The sequence below is a fragment of the Canis lupus genome, chromosome 29, assembly GCF_048164855.1.
Source record: "Canis lupus baileyi chromosome 29, mCanLup2.hap1, whole genome shotgun sequence".
Lineage (NCBI taxonomy): Eukaryota > Metazoa > Chordata > Mammalia > Carnivora > Canidae > Canis > Canis lupus.
Window position 1 is genome coordinate 11,749,312 of NC_132866.1, and position 22,077 is coordinate 11,771,388.

Consider the following 22,077-nt stretch of genomic DNA (forward strand, 5'->3'; position numbering starts at 1 on the left):
CTCTGAAAACCTCACATCCCTGTGAGGACTAATCAAACTGCAGAGGAAAGAGGCCCTGGGCCACTGTGGCTGGCCTCCCCTACCTCGTAGATGTGAGACCAAGGCCCGGTCTTATAAGTATATGAAGCTTCCTGACCTACAGAGTAAGGGTTGGGGCAGGGGTGCTAGAACAGATGCTTCCTAAGTCCAAACCTCCAGGACTCTAAGTGGAGAGCGCTGGCTAGGTCAAACTTGAATATGGCAAACATGTGTCATCTATCTTTTTAAAGAGCCCTGACTCCCACTACTGCACACCTCATTCACTCCTTGATTCACCTGATATCTAGTGAGCCCCTACTGTGAGCCAGGCACTGTTCTTCTGGTGAACCAGATAAGACATAGTCACTCCAGTTGTGGGATGCCCAGTCTAGTTGGGGAGACAGGAAATACACAAGTCAACAACTAAACAAAAGATGATTATAGATGTAGTTATGGGCAAAGAACATTAAGAAATTGCTCTGTGTGACAGGCAGCAAGTATTGGGAGCATGGGCCTCCTTTCTAGAAGCTGGTGGTGAAGGCTTCTACCTGAGGTGAGACCTAATGGCTCCCTGGAAAAATGTAGGGAAGAGCATTCCAGGTGGAGGGAATGGCGGTGCAAAGGCTCCAGGCTGGAAACACACTTGGGGTATTTGGAGAACAGAAAGGTGCCCCGTGCAGCTCATGAATGGGGCAGGAGGGAGGGACCAGAAACAAAGGTGAGGGCCGGCTTCTGTAGGGTGGGATGGCAAGGACACTGCCAAGAAGCCTATGGATAAGATTTAGGGGGGGTCCATGGACTTGGATGGAGAAAGAAGTCATCTCTCTTTCACTGGCCTCTCCCTGAAAACCAGGACTTCCTTCAGTCACGAACGTCGACAACAGCCAACAGTGATGTCAACGGTGCCAGGAACCGCTCAACAACAGGAACTGCTCATCCATTCATAACACCACTGTTGCAGAATCTGGAAATGTCACTTCTGCTCATCACAAATGCAGTTACAGTAGCCGTGAGACCAGCTATTGGACATTATTATTTAATGTCTTAACAGAGAAACACATATTTTCCAATATCATAAATTTGAAAAGTATCTAAAAACTGAATCTGAAAAGAACTGCTTTCCCTTGTAACCCTCTATATTTTGTTTCAGTAAAGAAAGAGCAGTGTTCTGAGAAGGGGTCCCTAGGCTCTGCCCAGTGGCCCGAGTGCTCACAAGTCACAGTAAGGACTTTGAGGTTGACTCCAGGCAGGGATGGAGCATGGCTGTTTCAACAGGCTTCATGGCCTACACTTTTCGTGTTTTAAGTCTCCCCTGGCTGCCAGGCCTCTGATTGTGCAGGGCAGTGCCAAGGGCAAGAGAGGGAGTAGCCTCCCCTGACCACAGTCCTGGGCTGTCAGGAGGGGACAGCGTCCCCGAGTTCTCATGGGCTCTGCTCTGCCCTCTGATGAGGAGCCTGCCCACCTCTGGGCCCAAAGGAAGGGCCCACCTCCGGGCCCTGTCATTTGGCCCAAAGCCATCCTGGGGCATCCTCCCAAAGAGCTTCAGAAAGTGAGCTCCTGGGTCCACAAGAAAAATAAATGCGGCATTCACCACTGTTTGGTTTGCATATTGGTCTAGAAAAGAAATGAGATTTTTATTCTAGAAAGACTTCCAGCAGGACCCCAGCAGAGAGGCCAGAGCGTGAACACTCAGGCACGGAGACCCACTACCACGAGAGGCAGCCCCACAGTTTACGGCTGTCTTCCTGTTTTCCCCGGGCCTCTCTTCACACTGCTCCCTCACATACAGAGTCTTTTCAATGCCCTCCAGGGGAACAGAAGAATCCATTTTCACACGCCAGCACGCACGTTTCTCCCCCGCTCCCTGGGGAGTGGGCCCTGCCAAAAGGCCTGTGTATGGACACACAGGGACAGATGGGGATGGAGCCTGTGGGGTGGGGTCCTCAGACTGAGAAAAGCAGCAGCTCAATCCTCTCTGATCCCAGACACCCCAAACTGGAAGTGAGAGGCGGGCCAGGCCAACCGGAAGGTGAGGGACATGTGTGGTGCTTCTGGGGCAATGCCTGGAAGCCTTGTGGGGAACAAGGACGCAGGGTGGGGTATGGAGGGTCTGGCTTTGGAAGGAGGGGCTGGGAGGGGCAGGGCTGGTTCACCTCGAAGGATCAGAACAGCATCTGAGAGAAGAGAGGAAGTGGGCACTGGGTCTTTGGAACCAGGCTAAGTGAGCAGGAAGGGAAAGTGAGTCACCCACGTCACTGGTGGGGACCAGCTCAGAAGAGTGACCGCTCTAGCTGTCTTTTCAGATCTGTGCCCCTTTTCCACAGCTTTGGTTAGAAAGAACAGGCTAGGTGCACCTGCGTGGCTCAGTGGTTGAGCATCTGCCTTTGGCTCAGGGCATGATCCCGGGGTCCTGGGATTGAGTTTCACATTGGGCTCCCCACAGGGAGCCTGCTTCTCCCTCTGCCTATGTCTCTGCCTCTCTCTTTCTTTGTGTCTCTCATGAATGAATAAATAAAATCTTAAAAAAAAAAAAAAAAAAAGAACAGGCTGAGTTCTGTTTTTATTGGGAGGGGGTTCATTTTTATCTGCACCCATTAGCATTTCTGGGTTGTGAGTTTCTCCAGCACTAGGTCCCTGTGAATAAGGGAGACAGAAGAGAACCTAGGAGCTCGCTGGCACGTCATTCCTCACATCCCTGAGTCTCTAGTCAATCTGCCTTCTTCTCCCCACTTCCTAATTTTCAGCTATTTGTTTCATACATAATGTCCAGAGCTTTTGCCTGTCCTTGGTGGAAGGGTAGGGGACGGCGCACCTACTCTAGCGTGTCCGCAACCGAAGTCCTACATTTCATATTGTTATGTTTTATATTTTTAAGAAACACATTAATCAAATATAGCAGAATGCTCCCATTTCTTTAACCCTCATGGCAATTACAGGAAAGCCCTTATACAGCGTTCAGTACTCTTCCATTTATTGGAAACACTGTATAAATTCAGTGTTCCTCACACCCTTCCATGCTTTGCTCACTCATCCACCCAACCATGGTACCAGGTACACCCTGGTGAATTTAAAGGATCCTGCCTGAAGAGCCTTTCACACTTGAGGTGAGCAGACAGCTGAGGCAGGGTGCTCCCACAGAAGAGGACAGTGTGCACTGAAAGATCCTCACCAGGGAGCTAAGTCGAATTCTCTGAGGAAATGGTCATGGGGTCTGACTGTGCCCCACAGGGCATTCTTGGTACCGCCACCTGTGGGCAATCTACCCAAAGGCAGAAAAGCAAATGGCTTCCCAAGACCAAGCTTTGTGGCCAACACTTCCCAAGTAAGCTGGCTCTCACCCAATTACCTCACCTCTCTACACAGCTCCCCACTTCAGGGAGGGCAGTGGTCTTGCCTATTTCAAACTCCCTCCTCCAAATTAGCACCCCAGAAAGGTCTCTTGCACCAGTCCTTTGGCTGTAAGCATGAGTGGGAGCCATTCACTGAGCCCAGTGAGGAAAACCAGGCTCAGCACCTAGGACAGACATTCCGGTCTCTGGTGAACTTGCTCATCCTGGACAAGAGAGGACTTGCCTCCCCAAGGGTGTATGACAACCATAGCAACTGAGGTCCCCACCCCTAGGCTCTATTGTCTCCAAGTCTAAATTAGCACGAAGAACAAAATGGCCCCAGGGAAATAGTGGCCAGACTCCAGAGAGGCTCTTCCTCCCTTTGCTCTGAAAGCCACTTGGAGTTTAGCTGGCAAAACTCTCCCAGCCCCAGGAGATGTGTCCATCTTCTTTCCCACCCTGCCCCATGTGCCTCCAGCATCAAGGGTGGACACAGCACCCCCAGCATGGGAAGGACACAGCAGAGTGGGGGCTGCTGGGCATTCCAAGAAGAAAGCTGGAGTGCTAAGGGGAGGGAAGGTGTCCTGGACTCCTGAGGAGGGTTCCAGGGAAGCCCCTAACACACATGATCTTGTTTGACTGGGTTCATGAACACTCCTTCCCCCTGAGGAAATGAAGGGTCAATAAGATTAAGTGATTCATCAAGGGGCTCATAGAGAGGATGGGATTTGAACCCAAGTCTGTCTGAACCGAGACCCCTATCCCTTAGGCCAGCTCCACTGGCCCTAAGAACACCGTGGGGGATCTGATCTGACAGGCAGGTCTTGAGGACATTTCCCCATGCTTTAGCACCCTACCTACCTTCTTCACCTGCTCACATCTGCCTTCATGTGGTACAGGTGGCTTCCTTTTGTTTGATAAACACTAACTGAGTTCCTCCCTTCATGGTGGGCAGGTGGGGCACACAAAGCAAATCAGTCACTTGCTGTCACAGAAAAGCAGAAGAATCTGGAAGGTGAGCCAAGTAGCAAGGACTGAGTAGGCCTGGGATGCCATTAAGTCCTGTCTGGCCTGGGAAACTTGTGGGGGCCAGGCCATGGGGAAGAGCCATTCAGAAAAGCTAAGTGGTTGTGAGTGGCCTCCCATTTCATGGCAGGCACTGGGCAGTTCACCCACAGCCCCAGGCAGAATTACCAAGAGCAGCTAGGCCCACAGAGTTCTGGGTGCCAGGGCCACCCTGTGTCCAGTGCTCAATGGATCTGAGTATAATAAGAAGTGGTTCACATGCCCATGACCTCCAACAGTCAGGAGCAGATAAGAAGCCTTCATGTGGTGAGGGGGCAACCGCAGGGCACTCGAGGAGAATACCAGGGCCCCCACCAGTGTGGAGGAGCCCCATCCTGCCTGCCCCTTCCCTGGGAGCCCTGCGTCCTCATTCGGTGAGTTTGGCTGTGCCAGCCCCGTGAGAAGCAAGGCTCTGTTAGAGGCACTTGGCTGTGCAGGTGCTGGATAAAGAGGACTGGGCTGTGCCAGTCCCTCAACAACAAGAAAGGAAACTCAGATGTTCACCAGGACCTCAGCTCCCAAAGCCTGCTTGCTCAAGTCAGAGCCCACCGGCTCCAGGAAAGAAGGGGGGAGGCTGTGAAGGGGCATTCAGTGCTAGGTCTGGCCCACCTCCACCATCCTCCCACAGGCTGTACAACTTTGAGCACTTACAGATCCTCAGTTTCCCCATCTGAAAGATGGACTAAAAAAAAACAGTATTTGCCTCCAAGGGCAATTGGGAGATAATCCTGCCCAGCACACATCAAATATTTAATGAATGTTAGTTTCCTTTATTTATTTATTTTTTTAGAGAGAGAGGAGTTGTGGGGAGGGGTAAAGGGGATAAAATCCTCAGCAGGCTCCACGCCCAGCGTAGTGCCCAACCCAGGGCTTGATGACCTGAGCTGAGATCAAGAGTCAGGCGTCCCTGTCAGTTTCATCTTTATGTCAATTGGCCAGGATGTCAGCTTGGAGTGCCTATCTGGAATCACTGTGCTGTGTGAACCAGTTGGTTCATATTTGACTCACTACACAAAGAGTTTGGTGGTCAACGGGCTCCTTGCTCCCCCTCCCAGCCCCTTCCCACGCCCCCTCCATGCAGGACAGCTTACCTATGGTCCTTCGGAGGTCTTCACACTGGCTAATGTGAGGAAACTTCAGGATTTCCTTCCACTTCTTGCTTTTCCCCTTGCGCTTTCCTCCACCCCCTGCAGAAATGGAGGGAAAAGATGTCGGGCTATGTTGGTCTTGACCAAGGCTCCAGAGCCATTCCAGTGAGCCTGTCCATCAGCTTCATGGGCTCAAGGTCAAGTGAGTGACACACCCCAAACCCCAGCAGGTACATACGCTCCCTCCTGGCCAGCACCAAGCATGTGTGTTCTCTCCGCACAGTCAGGCCTACGCCCCTCACCCAGGTGCCCTATTCTTTGTCAACATGTTCCCCTGCTCTTCAGGTCCGCTGGGTGCCCAGTCGGTCTCTGGCCCAAGACTAGACCCTGACCTGCCTACGGCAGGGGCTGGACTTAGTATCACCTTTGGGCTCAGGAAGTCCTTGTGGAAGGGATCCACATGTGAGTGCACTACAGCCCCCCCGCCTCACTGCCTCATTTTGTCCTTTTGTTTTCTGTGAAAAGTCCCCTTCCCCAACTGGAGGCCAGATGTTGGGAGCAGGGACTTCGATTTCCACTTGTCTCAGGGTACCCACAAGCCCCCAGGGTCTCAGAGGATGCATTCTCAAAGCTGGAAGGACTCCTGAAGGACCCTGTCCTGCCTCAGTGTGCACGTGTGATGAACATGCACACACTAGGGACATGCACATGTAATTGTAAAGCACATGTGCACATGATGGGCACACATGTAATACACAGACACACACTAGGGACATGCACGTGTAATGCACATGCGCACACGATGGACACACAAACATAATGAACCCACACACATAACGAGTATGCAGTGGACATGCAGAGCTGAATGAGGTATATGCACAGGGTGTTCCCATCACCCACACTACTCCTTATCCGTGGGACAGCGGACAGATGTCAGAATGTTCAGGTGTGCAAATAGCAAGGGAAAGCACCAACTTAGGCCTGTGTCCCTGAGCCCACCAGCATTTGGGCCTCAGACCTGGAGGCCTCTCTGTGTCATGTGACCAGGACTGTCAAGGGACTGAGATGCCATCACCCACTCCCACCCCCAGAGCAGATTCAGATACCACCTAGCTAACAGTCACATAACCCTCAGGATTTGGGGATCTTAGGGGCGTTTTACTCTCCTTCATGCAGTCAACACCTCAATACCTGTGGAATTTGGGGCCCAGTTAGAGATGCAGGAGCTGGAGCAGAGCCTGGGCACCCTGGGCCTGCTCCCTGCTCTGAGGGGGTGTGCATGCCTCTAGTCTCTAACCCTCCCAGAGCAGGCCTGGGATCCTTTCTCCAGCCAGTGAACTGAGGGATATAGGAGGAGCTTAGCTTGTACCCACCCTGGCCCAGCATGTGCCCCAGGGCTGACAGGGAGCTGCTCTCCATGAATGAGGATTCCTATCAACCCTGCTGTCCTGGAAGGCTGAGGCTGGGTTTCCCATTAGTGAGTAGATCAGCTTCTGAGGCCAGGACCAGGACCCCTACCCTGAGAACTGGGAAGTAGGAGAGGGAGCTGATTGGGGTGGTGGGGGTGTCCCTTCTCTGCTCTCTGCTTGTCCTATCTTCCTTCCCCTCAAGTCTCTGCAGGAGGCAAAGGCCTCAGACTCCAAGGGGCACAGCAAGTATGTGCTGGGCACTTGCTTTGGCCAGGTACCATTTGAATACTATCTCATTAATCCTCAGAATGACTCTTTGAGTTAGAGGATCACTGGACCGATGGCACAGATAAAAGAATAAATGTCTAAGGTTGGGCAACTTGCCAGCTGATGGCCTATTAAATGCCATAGTTGCTCTTTCCTCTAGCTGGGGTCAACACACACGTGCACACACAGCAGAGCCCATCCCCAAGTCCTGCTCTGGGCCAAGCCACTCACATGTACTCTCTTAAGCCTCAAGTCTACAAGGCAGAACTATTATTATTTCCCCTTGACAGATAAGGAAACTGAGGCATGGGGAAGAAAGCAAGTGGTCTTCTTTAATGGCAGAGCCAAGACCCCAACTTGAATGGACTCTAGACCCTCACCTTTCTGTGTGTAAACCTTCCTTTGGGGTTCATTGAAAGCCAGGGAAATTCTCAGGGATCAAAAAAAAAAAAAAATGGTGTCAGGCCACAGAAGTGATGGAGCACTGAGTAAGAGGAGTAGGAATGGAGATTTCTCTAGATGGGGCCCAAGTCTACAAGCTCTGAGAAAACACACCACCCCAGACGTCTGTAGACTTGTTCTGCTTGACCCATACATGGCTTGTTTGTTTGCCTGTTCACTGAACCAGCTGTCAAGATTTGAAATCATGAGGAGACTTCCCATGCAAATCTAGATTCTGGACTTTTCTCCATAACCAGGCATCCCACATGGCAAGAATTGGCTGGAGATAGGGAGCAGCTGCTCCTACGGACAAGCTGTGTGGCCTCCATGCAGGCAGCCTGCCTGGCATCCAGAGTAAAACATGTACACACACACCCCTTCCCCAGAAAATGGGACACCTTCTAGAGACATCAGCAAAGTTGGATGCTTCCCAACCACGCTGGAAGGTCAAGAATGGCCATCAGAAGCCATCTAAGTCCTTGTCCCCTCCCATTCCCACACTATTCACTTCCAGATCTGGCTGGAAGAAAGCACTTGTATGTGTAATAAAATATACACAACAGGACATTTACCATCCTAACCACTATTAGGTATGCAGTCCGGTGGCATTCAGTATATTCATCTTGTTGTACAACCATCACCACCATCCATCTCCAGAACTTTTTCATCAGCCCAAACTGGAACTCTATACCTATTAAACACTAACTCCTTCTTCCCCCCAGCCCCTGGCAGCCACCATTCTACTTCCTGTTTCCATGAATTTCACTACTGTAGGGACCTCATACAAGTGCAATGATACAATATGTGTCCTTTTGTGACTAGCTTATTGCACTTAGCACAATGTCCTCAAGGTTCATTTATGTTGCAGCGTGTCAGGTTTCATTCCATTTTTAAGACTGAATAATATTCCATTGTGTGTAGGTACATTTGGTTTTATCCATTCATCTCTTGATGGTCATTTGGGTTGTTCCCACTACTTGGCCTATGTGATCAATCCGGCTATGGATATCTGAGTCTCTGCTTTCAATTCTTTTGGGTATATTCCGAGCAGTGGAATCGCTGGATCTTATGGTAGTTCCACCCTTCTGTGGAACTGACGAAGCCTCCTTGCCAATAAGGACTACCAGGCTGTACCACATCAGGCTATACCCCAGCTCTCTGTGATCAAAACCCAGGGATGTGACTTCTGAAGAGGCTCCCCAGGTGATTCTCAGGTGGCCAGTCTATGGAAACCAGGGGTCTATTTTATACTCATATTTTTTATGGATTAATTTATTTATTAGGAAAATTAACACAGACTCGTTAATTAACTCAACCAATATATGTTGAGCATCTATTAAATGCCAAGCTCTAGGCAGGTGCTGGGGACACAGAGGCAAGCAAGAGACACAGGGTGTCACCAGCTCAGGGCTTCCAATCTAGCAAGGAAGATAGACATCAAAGGTTTTATGTCATTGGTTCTCAATCTGTGACCTGTCTCCTGGGGGTCATTTGGCAATGTCCAGAGATATTTTTGGCTGACACAGCTGGGGTGGGGGGTGCTACTGGCTCTAAGAAGGTAGAGCCAGGGGTGTGGTTAAATACTGCACAGTGAATGGGACAGCCCGCCACGACAGAGGGAAACCTGACCCCAAATGTCAATAGTGCTGAGGAAGAGAAACACTGCTTTATTTAACAAGCATTTTGACCACTCAGAAGTGCAGGGGTTGGGGGAGATGTTAGTAACAGGGCAGCCTGTCGCTGAAGGTGGAGTTAGGAAAGGAGGCAGAGGGAACCACACAGCCACCCAGGGGATCAGGAGGGAGAGGGAACCACACAGTGACCCAGGGGTGCAGGAGGGAGAGGGAACCACATAGCAACCCAGGGAGGGCAGGAGGGAGAGGGAACCACACAGCGACCCAGGGGGCTGCCTCAGGGCGAGGAGGCCGATTTCCCAGCCCAGCTGGGGCTCCTTTCCTCGCAGTCCCCGGAACAGGGCAGAGACCGTGGCAGGCAAAATAATGCTCCCCAAAGTGACCACGTCCTACTCCCTGGCTCCTGTGGATATGATAGGATACATGACAAATACAAGGATAACAGCAGGAACATCACCCCAGACAGTCTCGGTGGGCCCAATGTAACCATCAGCGCCCTTCCACGTGGAAGACGGTGGGACAGTCAGTCTAGAGTGATGCTGGGTGAGAAAGACCGGACAGCCACTGGTGGCTCTGAAGATGGAAAAGCCCTGCTGGAGAAAGCAGGCAGCCTCCAGAAACCAGAAGAGGCAAGAAAACAGATTCTGCCGGACAGCCTCCAGGAAGGCAGAGCCCTGCCACCACCCTAGTTCTAACCTAGTTTCAACCCACTGAGATGCATGTCAGACTTCTGACCTCCTGAACTGTAACTCAATAATTTGTGTTCCTAAAAAATAATAATAATAATAATAATAATTAATAATAATAATTTGTGTTCCTTTAATCCACTGGATTTGTGGTAGGAAACTACGACAGGGATGCTCTCAGCAGGGTGTCCCCCTAAATGGCGCAGGGATCCTGAATGGCTCCTCCACTCACTTGGCCTCCAGTTCCTTAAAAAGTCTCATGACCTAAATAAACCCTGCCCCTCCATAGCTCAGATGGGCGGGAGCAAGGTCTCACGTCTTAACCATAACCAAAACTCGCTTCAAAGAGGTCACCACTGGAGATCCCTGGGTGGCTCCGCGGTTTAGCACCTGCCTTCAGCTCAGGTCGGGATCCTGGAGTCCCGGGATCAGGTCCCGCATCGGAGTCCCTACGTGGAGCCTGCTTCTCCCTCTGCCTATGTCTCTGCCCCTCTCTCTCTCTCTCTCATGAATAAATAAAATCTTTAAAAAAAAAAAAAAAAAAAAAAGAGGTCACCACTTCCAGACAAATATCTAGCACTCTGGTGTGCTGCTGGGTTAGTAGATTGCATATCTGATACTGTTTATTATTTCAACCAGACGTGACTGTTTCTCAGGCCCCTGAGGCAGCGAGGCCCACCACCCTGCTGCCAAGGTTCCTGGCACGTCGTGGCCCTGTGGCCCCAACTGCTCTAGGCCCACCTCCTTCCTTGGGTGTCAGGCCTAGAGCAGGTCAGGGCCACCACCTCTCAATCACTCAAGGAGGCCCGAGCAGCTGGGAGACAGTTCCCAGGCCCACCCCTCCACCCCTGGCCACCCATGCTCCTTGGCCAGGTTCAAAGCCCCTCACCACGTGGTCACGGTCCCCTCAAGCTTTATTTCCCTCCCTGTCATTGCTCTCAGGGCCTCAGCACTCACTGGTCCCTCTGGCAGGAGCATCTTCTGCCTACGTGACGTGAGTGTTCCTCATCCCATGCTTCAGGTCTTAGCACAGGCACCAGTTTCAAGGCTGTCCTGTGCACTACACCGCCACCGCAGAGGGCCTTCTCTGAGCTGGGTAGCTGAAGCGGGCCCCCTTCTCTGCCTGCCACTGAACAGCGTTTGGGAGGCCTAGTAGGTTGGGCAGTCTGTCTGTCTCTCTGTCTCTCTCTTCTTCACATACCTGTCAGTTGGCAGATTCACTTATCTGTTCTCCCAGCACATTTGGCATGTTTTCACTGGCGTGTCCACCCTACATGTGTGAAATCACTACCAGATTCCCAGCATCAGTCCCCACTTGTAATGAGTACCTGACAGCTTCCTATTTAGTGGTTTACTTGCCTATCCTTAGGCTCTCTGCTCGAGGGAAGACCATGGTGGCAGGAGCCTGGGTTTCTTTGCTCTGTTGCTCTCTCCTTGGCCCATAGTAGATGCTCAAACAGTATTTGCCAAGCAGATGCAAGCATCGTCCACCCCCTCTGACCCATATATGCATCCTCCCCCAGCCACCCGGTCCCCCAGCCCCATTATCCCTCAGGAGATGTTCCTGATCCCTCCACCTGCTGAAGCCCTGCTCCTTCTTCAAGCCCCAGCCTCATTCCCCTTCCAGGGCTTCCCCTGAGAGACAGACCTCTCTTGCCAAGCCCACAGCCCACTCCCAGCTCCACACAGACTTATTCAATGTCCCTCCAGAGGGTGGGGCAGCTACCACAATGCCCAGTTAATCACAAGCTTTCATTAAGTTAGGATGACTGGGTAAACAAACGTTTGCCGGAATAAATGACAACCTCCACCCACCCCACCCTCAGCCCTCTGAGGTTAGCCTGACCTGGGTGTTATGTACGTTTGGTGCTCATTCAGATGGCATTAGCCCCATTTTACAGATGAGAAGCCAGAGCTTCAGGGAGAGGAATTCATGCAGCCAATGAATGAACCCCCCCCCCCGCCATATGAACTCACAGCCATTTCTTTCCTTGAGCAACTTTAGGTTTTATTTGCTTTACCATCTGACCCATTGCTGCTTACAGTTTATCTTTCATATGCCGGAAACGAGTCAGTGAACTGGACATGGTCCCTGCCCTCAGGGACATCCAGCTCATTCCAGGTTTCAAAGAGCAGAGATGAGCAAGACTGCTGGGAGTGTGGCCTGGCAGGCAGAGGGGCTGCACGGAGGAGAGACAGCTCCAGCCAGAGAGGAGATGGCAGCCACTCAGGCCAGGCTGGGGGGCTAGACAAAAAAGGGGTCCAGCCTGAGGAGGGACAAGGCCAGGATGTCAGGGACATGGGCTGATCTCTGCCAGCTGACCACCCTGAGGAAAGGCACTAAAGGATCAAGATGGCAAGTCTTGCTCCCAGAATGGGAAAGAGTCCAAGGCAAAACCTGGAAAAAGGTGGGCAACGGGAAGATAGGAGTGCTCCCTGACTCGGGGGCCTCACCCCCCGCCCCCCCGCTGGCCCCATAAGAAGGTGGGGGGGGGGGCTTCCAGGAAGGAAATTGTTTAGCGAAATCATTTCTGCTTTCTCCTGTCCCCAGGGTCCCCCTGGGCAGGGCCGCCAGCAATGGCCTCTTACAGGTGCACCCCAGGAGGGCCAGGGAAGTGTGCTAAGGAGGTGGCAGGGCAGGAGGAGGGGTAGGGGGCTCCTCTGGCAGCAGGGCAAGTCCTAGCAGGGCCTGGAGTGAGGTGACAATATGCAAAGGAAGAGGGAGCTACCATTTCAGCATGGGCCAAGCGCTCATAAACTAACTGGTATTCCTTTAGCTCTGGTGGATGCCCCCAGGGAAGAATAAAAGGATTCCTCCAAAAAAGCTGCCATGAGAAAGCTGTCACTGTGGGGGAAGAAACTGGCTTACTGTGACTCTTGTTGCTTGTACTGGGCTGGAGCAAGGGGTTCGCGCCCTGAGGGCAGAGGGCTGAGATAACACTGGGAGCCACAGCAGGCAGAGAGAGGCGGGCCCACGCCTACTCTGGGGGACGGTGCTGGGGCAGGGGGTGGCGGGGAGGCTGAGCTCCTGACAGTGCTGGCTCGGTGGCAGCTGGATCCCAGTGATGAGGGCCTCTGAGCACGGAGGAGCCTCCAGCCACCCAGGCACCCGTGGCCCGACTGGCACAGCAGAGTGGAGCTGCCGGCAGAGTCGGCAAGTCCACCTCCAAGTCCCCTCCTCCAAAGGACACTGGCAAAAACCAGCCACAGCAGTGCCCTCGTGGTCTGCGGTCTCGTTGGCTGGACTCCTCTGAGCCCCAGGGCTTCTCTTTCTATCCCTGGAAGGAAGTGGGACAGATCTTTGCAAAACAATTGACCCTGCGATTCTCATTAACCTTACACTGTGATGTATTTGATCTGGAAATTAAACAAATGTGACACTTCCTGTCTTCCTAGGGTCAGGGGACAGCCGGTTGGTTGGACACCACTGAAGTTTATCTTCACAACAAGATCATGAGGCAGGTCCTATTGTTGAACCTGTTTTGCAGATGAGAAAACAGAGCAGCAAGAACCTTGCCTCAAATCACTCAAGCGGCTGCATCCCAACGTGAGCCAAGAGCCCTCAACTCTTGGTCTAAAGTTCTTCTCTGCTGACAAATGAGTGGCTGATCAGAGGAAGCGTCCTTGGGGGAAGTTGAGGAAGCCTCTGTGCATTTGTTGGAAAGAGCTTCTTTCACAGCCTTGAATCAGAGGTTCAGTGTGGTCCTCACATCAGCAGCATCAGCATCACTGGGTAACTTGTTAGAAATGCAGATTCTCGGGCCCCGCCATATATCTTCTAGGAGTGGCACCCAGTGACCTGTGTATTAATGAGCCTTCTGGGTGATTCTGATGTTCACTCAAGCTTGAGAACCACTGCTCCAGAGTTAAGAAGAGAGTTCCTAAACATCACACAGGAAATAGGAAGAAGGGACCTCTTTCTCTCTCTCTCTCTCTCTCTCTCTCTCTCTCTGATCGGTGATTTCCACCCTGCCTACTTCTAAAACAGATTAGAAGAAACACAGCGGGATTGGGGCATACCACTAAAAAACGTTCCTCCCAGCCCCCAGATTCAGTGATCCAGGGATCTGACAAGCACCAAGGGCCCTGTCACCTGCCTGACTTGAGTGTTCATCTCACACAGACACTTCACAGCTTCAGCCACTTACCAGGCCACCAGCCAGGGCAAGGGGCAAAATGTCTAAGAGCCCTCCTATTTCCAACACTCTCAGTGCTGGCCTACAGGGGTCCAGGTAGGTAAGTCGGCCTTGGGTAACCCCACTTCATGCCCCCAGACCTTGGCCTGGCTCCCTAACAAGTTGAGCAGGAATCCCCTCGAGCCCTCCAGTATTAGACACTCCCTCTATTCGGTGTCTCTGCATTATGATGGCCTCTGGACCTTGAGTGTTCTGCAGATCCCAGGGAGGAGAGAACCATCTACGGAGACAGGCCTGCCAGGATCCACGGAGGACCTGATACATTGTGTGGGCCCTGAGAAGGGAGGATGTTTGCCTTTAGGACAGACTCACCAACTCAAATCGAAAACAGCATCGTTGAGTACAGTTCTAACTAAGGTTAGCAGGAAGAGACCCTAGTTTGAGTTGACCTGCAAAGAAGGAGATGTTATCAGGACAATGGGGGCTTCCAAGAATCCAGGAAAGGCAGGTAAGAGCAGTTGGGTTTGTGGGAGTCAGAAGGCCATGGAGACATGGAGAAGCTGGGGCTGGGGTGTGTGCCCCCCACTCCACCAGATGCCCTTGGCACACCTCACCAGGCTCACTTACCCCTGTGCCCAAGCCTAGCTGGCCACTGCTGTACAATGAGAAATTGGACTGGCTTTTGTCCCTGGTTCCTGGGAGGTGACCTCCAAGTCCTTAGAATTTTCCAAGTGATAGAGTATTGTTTTTATTCATGGTAGGCCCCCAAAAATGTACCTGAGTTTATGCTAACAAGATGGGGCTGGCCATGCCAGAATGAACCAACCATATGATTGGGCAGGTTCTGAACCCGGTGATAATATCCTGACCTCTGGGGAGAGACCTGGGGGTGAGGGGTGCTGGAGAATGAGTTCAGCCATGTGGCCAACAATTAAATCACTCTTGCCTAAGTAATGAAACCCCAATAAAAAGTCAGCACTGGGCTCAGGTGAATTTGCTGGCCGCTGGAGGAGGATAAGGCATCCCTCACAAGCCCGATACGTTTCTTTCTTTTGCTGGTTGGCTTCGTGTCCTTTTGCTCTGATAAAATTATAAATAAAGTGCTCTGAGTTCTGTGAGTCATTCTAGTGAATTATCATACCTGAGGGGGTGAGTGAGTCCCTGAGCTTGTAGCCAGTTTGTCAAAGATGGGTGTAGCCCGGAACACCCACATTTGCAGCCAGGGTCTGAAGGGAGGGCAGACTGTGGGACTGTGCCCCTCACCTGTGGCAGCTGTGCTAACTCCGGGATGGTGTCAGAAATGTATTCTAGCCGTCAAGGACCCTCAGCCCCAGCTCACCACCTGCCTGCTGGAACCCTGATTCTAAAGTCCCAGGGAACAAATCTGATTGGCCAACTCGTCTCTTCTCTCCAGGCCACAAGCCATAGGCAAGCCCAGCAGCCCAGACTCTACACAATCCAATCAGTTCTGGCCTTTGCAGATGGGAGGCCTGGGGTAAGGAAGCAGGCCAAGTGAGCAGGGGCCTCCCTGGGCAGTGGCAGACATCACCAGAGGCAGCAGGAGCAAGACCACAGAAACAACCACCCTTGCTTCTAGAACAGTTTGGGTGCGGCCGGCTGAAGGCATGGGATATGGGGGGAAGGGGCACAGTCTGTAAAGGTCCCAGGACTCTCACCTGGGCTTCCTCCTCCTGCTGCTTCAAGCTCCCCTCCACCACCCCACACAGAATAGCCTGTGGCTCTCCGGGGGCCTCAAGGCTCAGAAAAGTCAGCATCGTGCTAACGCACAAGGAACCAAACTTGTTAGAAATCCAAATTATGTTGTAAAGCAGGTCTTTACAGCGCTCATGGGGTGCGGGGAGCATGGAAACTGGAAGGGCCTCTCTCAACGCACTTTGATCAAGGTCTGGGAAGTTCTCGAGTATCTTGGTGACTGTACGTGGGAAGGATTTCTCTCTGTGTTCCCAGCCACAAGGGGCTGATGACTCACCCGATCTTGGCCAGTCAAGTGGAAGGTAGTGTTACAATTTTGCCTGTGACGTCTGTGGGGCTAAGGAATCTGTTCAAGTCCCTTCTACCCAGGTGAGCTTTCAGGAGTCAGTTTCCAAAGCACTGCCAGCAGGGCTGGCTTTCCAGAAAATACCACCGTGGGGAGGCTGGGGGTGTTCTCAGAGGCGACAGGCAAAGCAGAGGAGGCCAGTTTCTCTAATGAGGTAGGTGACCCCTGTGTCTGCTGCTTCCAACCCTTGCCTTCCCACCACTGATATTTCTGTCCCACCCGCCTGGGCTTTGCCACCTTTGCCACCACCAGAGGGGCATGCCCGCTGAAGCTGATGAGGTAGGTGTGCAGCATCTCACTGGTTCAAAGACTCTCTTCATCAGGCCTGAACGGCAAGATTCCAATTATAGGACCCAGTTGGGACCGCAGCACTTGCATGGTCTCTGCCTCAGGGAACCCTCCTCTGTGAAGTTTCTAGATGCCTCTGAATCAAAACGACTCCTGCCCTCAGTTTCTCCATTACCACACACTGTCCCAAAGTGCTCGAGCTGGGAGGTCAGGACCTGGTGGGGCCCGGTGGACACACACTCATAACTATCCGCTGATTGAATGTTTAGGGGAAAACATAATGTGATGGGGCCACTGAAGGCATCCTGGCCCAGAACCTCCTGAGGTGGGAACTGTGCCACTCATGTGGGACCGAACAAGTCCGTGGTACCTCAGGGCAGGGAGCATCACGTAGCCTAGAGTCTTCAAGTGTGTTCAGTGCCTTCCTACCTGGCATAGGACCCCCAGGGTGGGCCAGAGAGGGAAGGGGTGGGGAGACACTGTATCTCTCCCCATCCAAGGCTGCCTGCTTTCCACAGCCTGACATAACCACCAACTTCACCACACGGTAGACACAGACCCATCTCATCACTGCAGAGACCTAAGGGACGGGACCAGAACACAGGATTAAGCCCAAGCTCTGTTCAAAACATTGCCAGGCTGGTGCAGGTGCAGCCAGGCCGTGGAGCCACCTGCCCAAAGTCAGTAAAATGAGGTGGCAGAGGAGGTGGGGAGGGCCCGAAGGCCTTTCCAGACCCTGTTAACCCTGCCTGGGAGCTGAACTCAGCTGTTTGGTTGGGGACTTCCGTTGTTCAAAGGGACCACTCCCCCCCAACAAGGCAGGCAAAAAACGTTTCAGTGCTGCTGCTGTCAGCCATGAGAACCTAAAACCTCCACTATGCTCACAAAAGGAAGTGCGGTGTTGAAGTGGTGTGAAGCATGGGGGGCGGCACTGGGCATGTGGGGCCTGTGGCCTGTGGGCAGGTCCCAGCACATGGCCCCCCTCCAGCCCCCCTCATGGCCTCACCACAGTCGGGTTTCCAGAGCAGAAGAACTTCAGCCACAACCAGAAGGATCCCGCAACCTCAAATTAGGAAAACCCAAACCAACACCAGGCCTGGTAAGTGGTCGCCATGGGGACAGGGAGACATGGCCCCTCTCCAGCACACTGAGCCCAAGAGCAGGGCAGAGAGGCTAGGGGACCGTCCCTCCTAGGAAACCTTGCTGTTGGAGGCAGTGCTAAACTGGACCACCTTGACCAAAGGCTGCTGCCCTTGAGTGACAGACAGCTGGGCTGCTTACTAGGGACTCTCCCGCACACGGCCTCGAGGCCTCTTCAGTGCAGTATAAGTGGGTAACCACAGCACTGTTTCTGAGCCACACAACACACCAGCTGTGTGGTCTTGCTAAGGCACGCACTGTTTTCTCCTGCAAAGGATGCTGCTGCTACCCAATTTGTTTTGCCAGGTTCAGAATTAGAGGCAAGTGTGCAGAGTTCTTAGCAACTAAGAATTAAATGTAGCCAGCAGCAGCAGCAGCATCACCATCGCCATCCCTACTACCGCCTCCATCACCATCACTACTGCCATCAGCGTCACCATCATCACCATCTGCACCAACTACCCTACCACCATCCTCCTAGCACCATCATCATCATCACCACCATCACCACCACCGTTACTATCACCATCCCCATTGCCACCATCCCAGCCACTACCATCATCACTATCAACATCACCACGATCACCATCACCACCACCACCTTCCTCACTACCATGATCACCACTAACAATACCGTCACCACTACCACCACCACCGCTGCCGCCACCACCACCACCACCATCACTCTCTACCACCAGTACCGCCACACGACTCTTATAGATGAGAGAACTGAGGCACAGAGCTGGCAAGGAACAGACAGGAGGTCTTAAGCCCAGATCTTCTGAATCCAAGTCCAGCCATCTCTCTATCTCTATCTCACCACTACTCCCCTCAACATGCACATATGCACGCTCACAGACCACTTCCCCATCAGCATGATGTCAGCCTCTGTCTGATGTTTGTCAGAGGGTGCCACAGGGAAGTCACGCAAGGGGCTACATGACTTGAACCCGTTACCTATCTAACCTCACTTGCCTTTACTCCCTTGCTTGCTCCCTCACTCCCACCACATTTGCCTCAAAGTCCTCAAACACCTGGGGCACCATCCCCCCTGACCTCTGCTCTAGCTCAGGAGTCTCCATGCATTTTCTAGAAGGGCCAGAGTCTTTCTACAAGAGACCCAGAGTCTTTGGGTCATAGACAATATGTAAACAAATGGGCAACAGTCCAATAAAACTTTATTACAAAAGCAGGCAGCAGGCTGGATTTGCCCCCACTGGTCTCAGTTTGCCTGAGTGTATCTGCCTGGAACCTGCTTCCCTCTCCTGAGGAGAAAATGTCCTCAGGGTTAACCCCTTTGCCTCCTTCAGGTTTTTGCACAGATCTCACTTTCTCCATGAGGTTGACCCTGACTGCCCCCTTTTTTTCTAATAAATAATTTGAAGTGAAATAAATGCAATAAGAAATTAACCAGTGTTAGGTGAACAATTAAGTGGAATTTAGAACAGTCACAATATTATGCTACCACCACCTCTATCTCATTCCAAAACATTTTTTCCCTCCAAAGTAACACCTACTGATCATCCTTTTTAATGCTACAGGCTGTGCCCACCTCTTCTGAAACCTTGTGCCTTTTTTTTACTTTTACTTTTTCGTTATACAGACTAACTTGTAACATTCTGTGTGGCTTATTTATTCTGCTCATCGCTTATTCCCTATCTCTGCTCTTCCCTCCATGAGAATGTAGGCTTCATGAGGGCAGGGATCTTGTTTTATTCCAAGCACCCAGAATGGTGCCCGGCACACAGTAAATGCTCAATACATCTTTGGTGAATAACGGATAAACAGATGGAGAGGAAGGCCCAGAAGAGAAGAGATGGTTTCCAAATGGACTTTAACACACACACACACACACACACACACACACAAGCACATCACACATCGTCTTTTCTGAGCCAAAATGGGAACACAACTGCCTTCTGTGGGAGAGGCAGGGTGCAGACAGCCTCCCCCGCCCTTGCCCTGGTCCTATCTCCTCCCATCCCTGTGTCAGCTATCCTAACCCTGATCCTAGAGCCCCTTCTTTCTGGGCAGCATGGAAAGAGAGGGTGGGGTGGGTCTCTCATAAAACAGGCGGGGTTGAACTTCTAACTCTTCTGTCCATAAGCTGAGTGACCACAGGCCACCTCACCAACCTCTCTGAGCCAGTTACCTGACTGGTGTCAATAATACCCAGATGCCCTCTGTAAGGGCAGACAGAGAATGTGGTTAAAGCCCTGGTGCTGTACCAGGCACTAACATGATTCAAACCCTGCTGTTCCCCAGCCTGGCTCCCCAAGGCACCCTTCCAGGGGCTTCCCATTGTTTTCTCTACTCTTCTGTGTCTCTTCAGTTTAGAGAAATCTCCTTCTGGGGAAAGCAGACATCTCATCCTCTTGCAAACACTGATGACCTTCTTTAAAATGTCCTTTCCAAGGAAAACCATATTTCCAATGTATTTTGGGGCTTACTACACTTTGTCCACACCGGTTTTCACAGTTGAGAAAGTTTGGCCACAAAAACTAACTTTTCACTGCAAAAGTAATCCTCTTCTCTCAGCAGAGCCCAAATTTGGTCACTTTTGTCTTCACTATGTTTTCTCTTGGTTAAAGAAGAGAAAGGCTGGGTGCAGGGAGGGGGGTGTGAACTGACCCCTGAGAAAAGCCACTGGTAGCTGTAAGCTGGCCCCTGTCGCCCAGCTGTGGCTATTTTGTTGGAGAAATAAACAGGACTATTTGCTCATGAAAAAAATGCCCCAATTTTTCATAGGATATTCGTAAAAATATTTGCATTTCCCTGTGAGTAATAATTACTTCTGCTGCCCCCAGAATTTTTGCATCACCTACCCAAAAGAAGCTGAACAGACTCTTTAGAAATCCTTCCCAATCAAAATCCACCCAGTGACCTGGAGTTATGATGAAGATATGACTGCCCATGGAAGGACTGGGTGCTCTGAGATACAAAGAGGAAATGGAGACCCAGGCCCTGGCCTGAGTGCTTCAGCTCCATCTTCTCTGACCTTCAGGATACCACAGCAAAGTAGAGTCACTGTGCACATGAGGAAACAAGACCAGAGAGGCCAAGCATCTGGCCCAGGATCACACAGCCACTAAATGGCTAAGCTAGGATTTGAACCTAAGAATCCTTGGTTCATAACTCCCAGTCCACGAGGCTGACACATTATTAGTTCAAGGGACATGTGAGAACTTGGGCCCTCAGAAAGTTTCCCCAAAGCCTGAGACCACAAAGCCCAAAACCAGTGCAGCACAGAGGCAGCTACAGACAGAAGAGTTTCCAGCACAGAGGTGAAGTCTCCCAAACTAGGGTCCAGAAGAGAGTTCTTGATTCCCCTCTACCTACACCCAAACCATGTTTCTCCACCGGTCTCCCTTTCTCAGTAAATGCTACCATCATTCAGCCATCCAGCCACTTAGGCCAGAAACCTAGGTGTCATCCCTGATTCCATCCTCCTCCTGGCCTCTGTGGTAAGCAGCCTCCCAGAAGGCCCCGGGATTTTTGCCTTCTGGTCTTCATAGCCTCCATGGTCCCCTCCCACATTGAACCCATGTGACCAACAGGATGTGATAGAAGAAATGGAGTATGACTCTGAGGCTAGGTCACGAAAGTTGTTGTGCCTTCTGCCCTGCTTTCGCTTGGAGCATTCGCTTGAAGGGCACTCATGCAGATCTGTGAAGAGGCTCAGGTAGGAAGGAGCTGAGACCTCCTGCAAACCACCGGCATTAACTTACCAACCATGTGAACGAGCCCCCTTGGAAGTGGAGCCTCCAGCCCCCAGTCAAGCCTTTGGATGATGGCAGCCTCAGCCAACCTCTTGACTGCAATCTCATGAAAGACCCTGAGTCAGAACCACCCAGCTAAGTTGCTCCTGAATTCCTGACCCATAAAAACCAGGAGACACCAGACATCTGCTGTCATTCTAAGCTGCTAAGTGTGGGGTAATTTGTTACACAGCAACAGCTAACGAACATGGCCTCCCACCTGCAACCATCTGTCAAGTCCTATGGATTCTACTCCTAAATGACATATTGACTCGGCCATCTCCCTTCTCTTTCATGGCCACTGCGCTGGGCCAAGCCACCATCACATCACATCTCACAGGATGATGGCAGCAGCCTCCTGACTGGCCTCCTTGCCTCCATCTGCTTCCTGCCAAAGCCCAACCCACTGTCCATTACAGCCCGTGGCATTCTACAAGTGCAAACTATTGCCAGTCCCTCCAATGGCTCCCCATGGCCTATGGGATGAAATCTGAACTCTTTGCCATGAGCGACAAGGCCCTACAGGCTGATGCCCACATGCCTCCCTCCCTGGCCTCATCTCCGGGTTCACTCTGCTCCAGCTGCACTGGGCTGCCTTTTGTTCCCCATATACACCAGCTCTTCCTACTCTGAGTCTATGTCTTGGCTGTTTCTTCTGCCTGAAACACTCTTCCCATGACTCTATCTTTGGTTTCCAGCTGAGAAGTCACCTCCTCAGAGAGGCCTTCACTGATCACTCTGTCTACTGGGTACCCTCAT

The 22,077-nt window shown here is 51.8% G+C and overlaps 1 protein-coding gene across 3 annotated transcripts in view; it reads right to left on the reverse strand.

The window, feature by feature from the left end:
• The window catches only part of GRK5 (G protein-coupled receptor kinase 5), a 212,527-nt gene that overhangs the window by 107,902 nt on the left and 82,548 nt on the right, over positions 1–22,077 (reverse strand). For all 3 annotated transcript variants that reach the window (XM_072805119.1, XM_072805118.1, XM_072805120.1), the window contains exon 2: positions 5,504–5,599. In XM_072805119.1, coding sequence (XP_072661220.1) covers positions 5,504–5,599 — 96 coding nt within the window. The remainder of the gene's footprint in view (positions 1–5,503; positions 5,600–22,077) is intronic.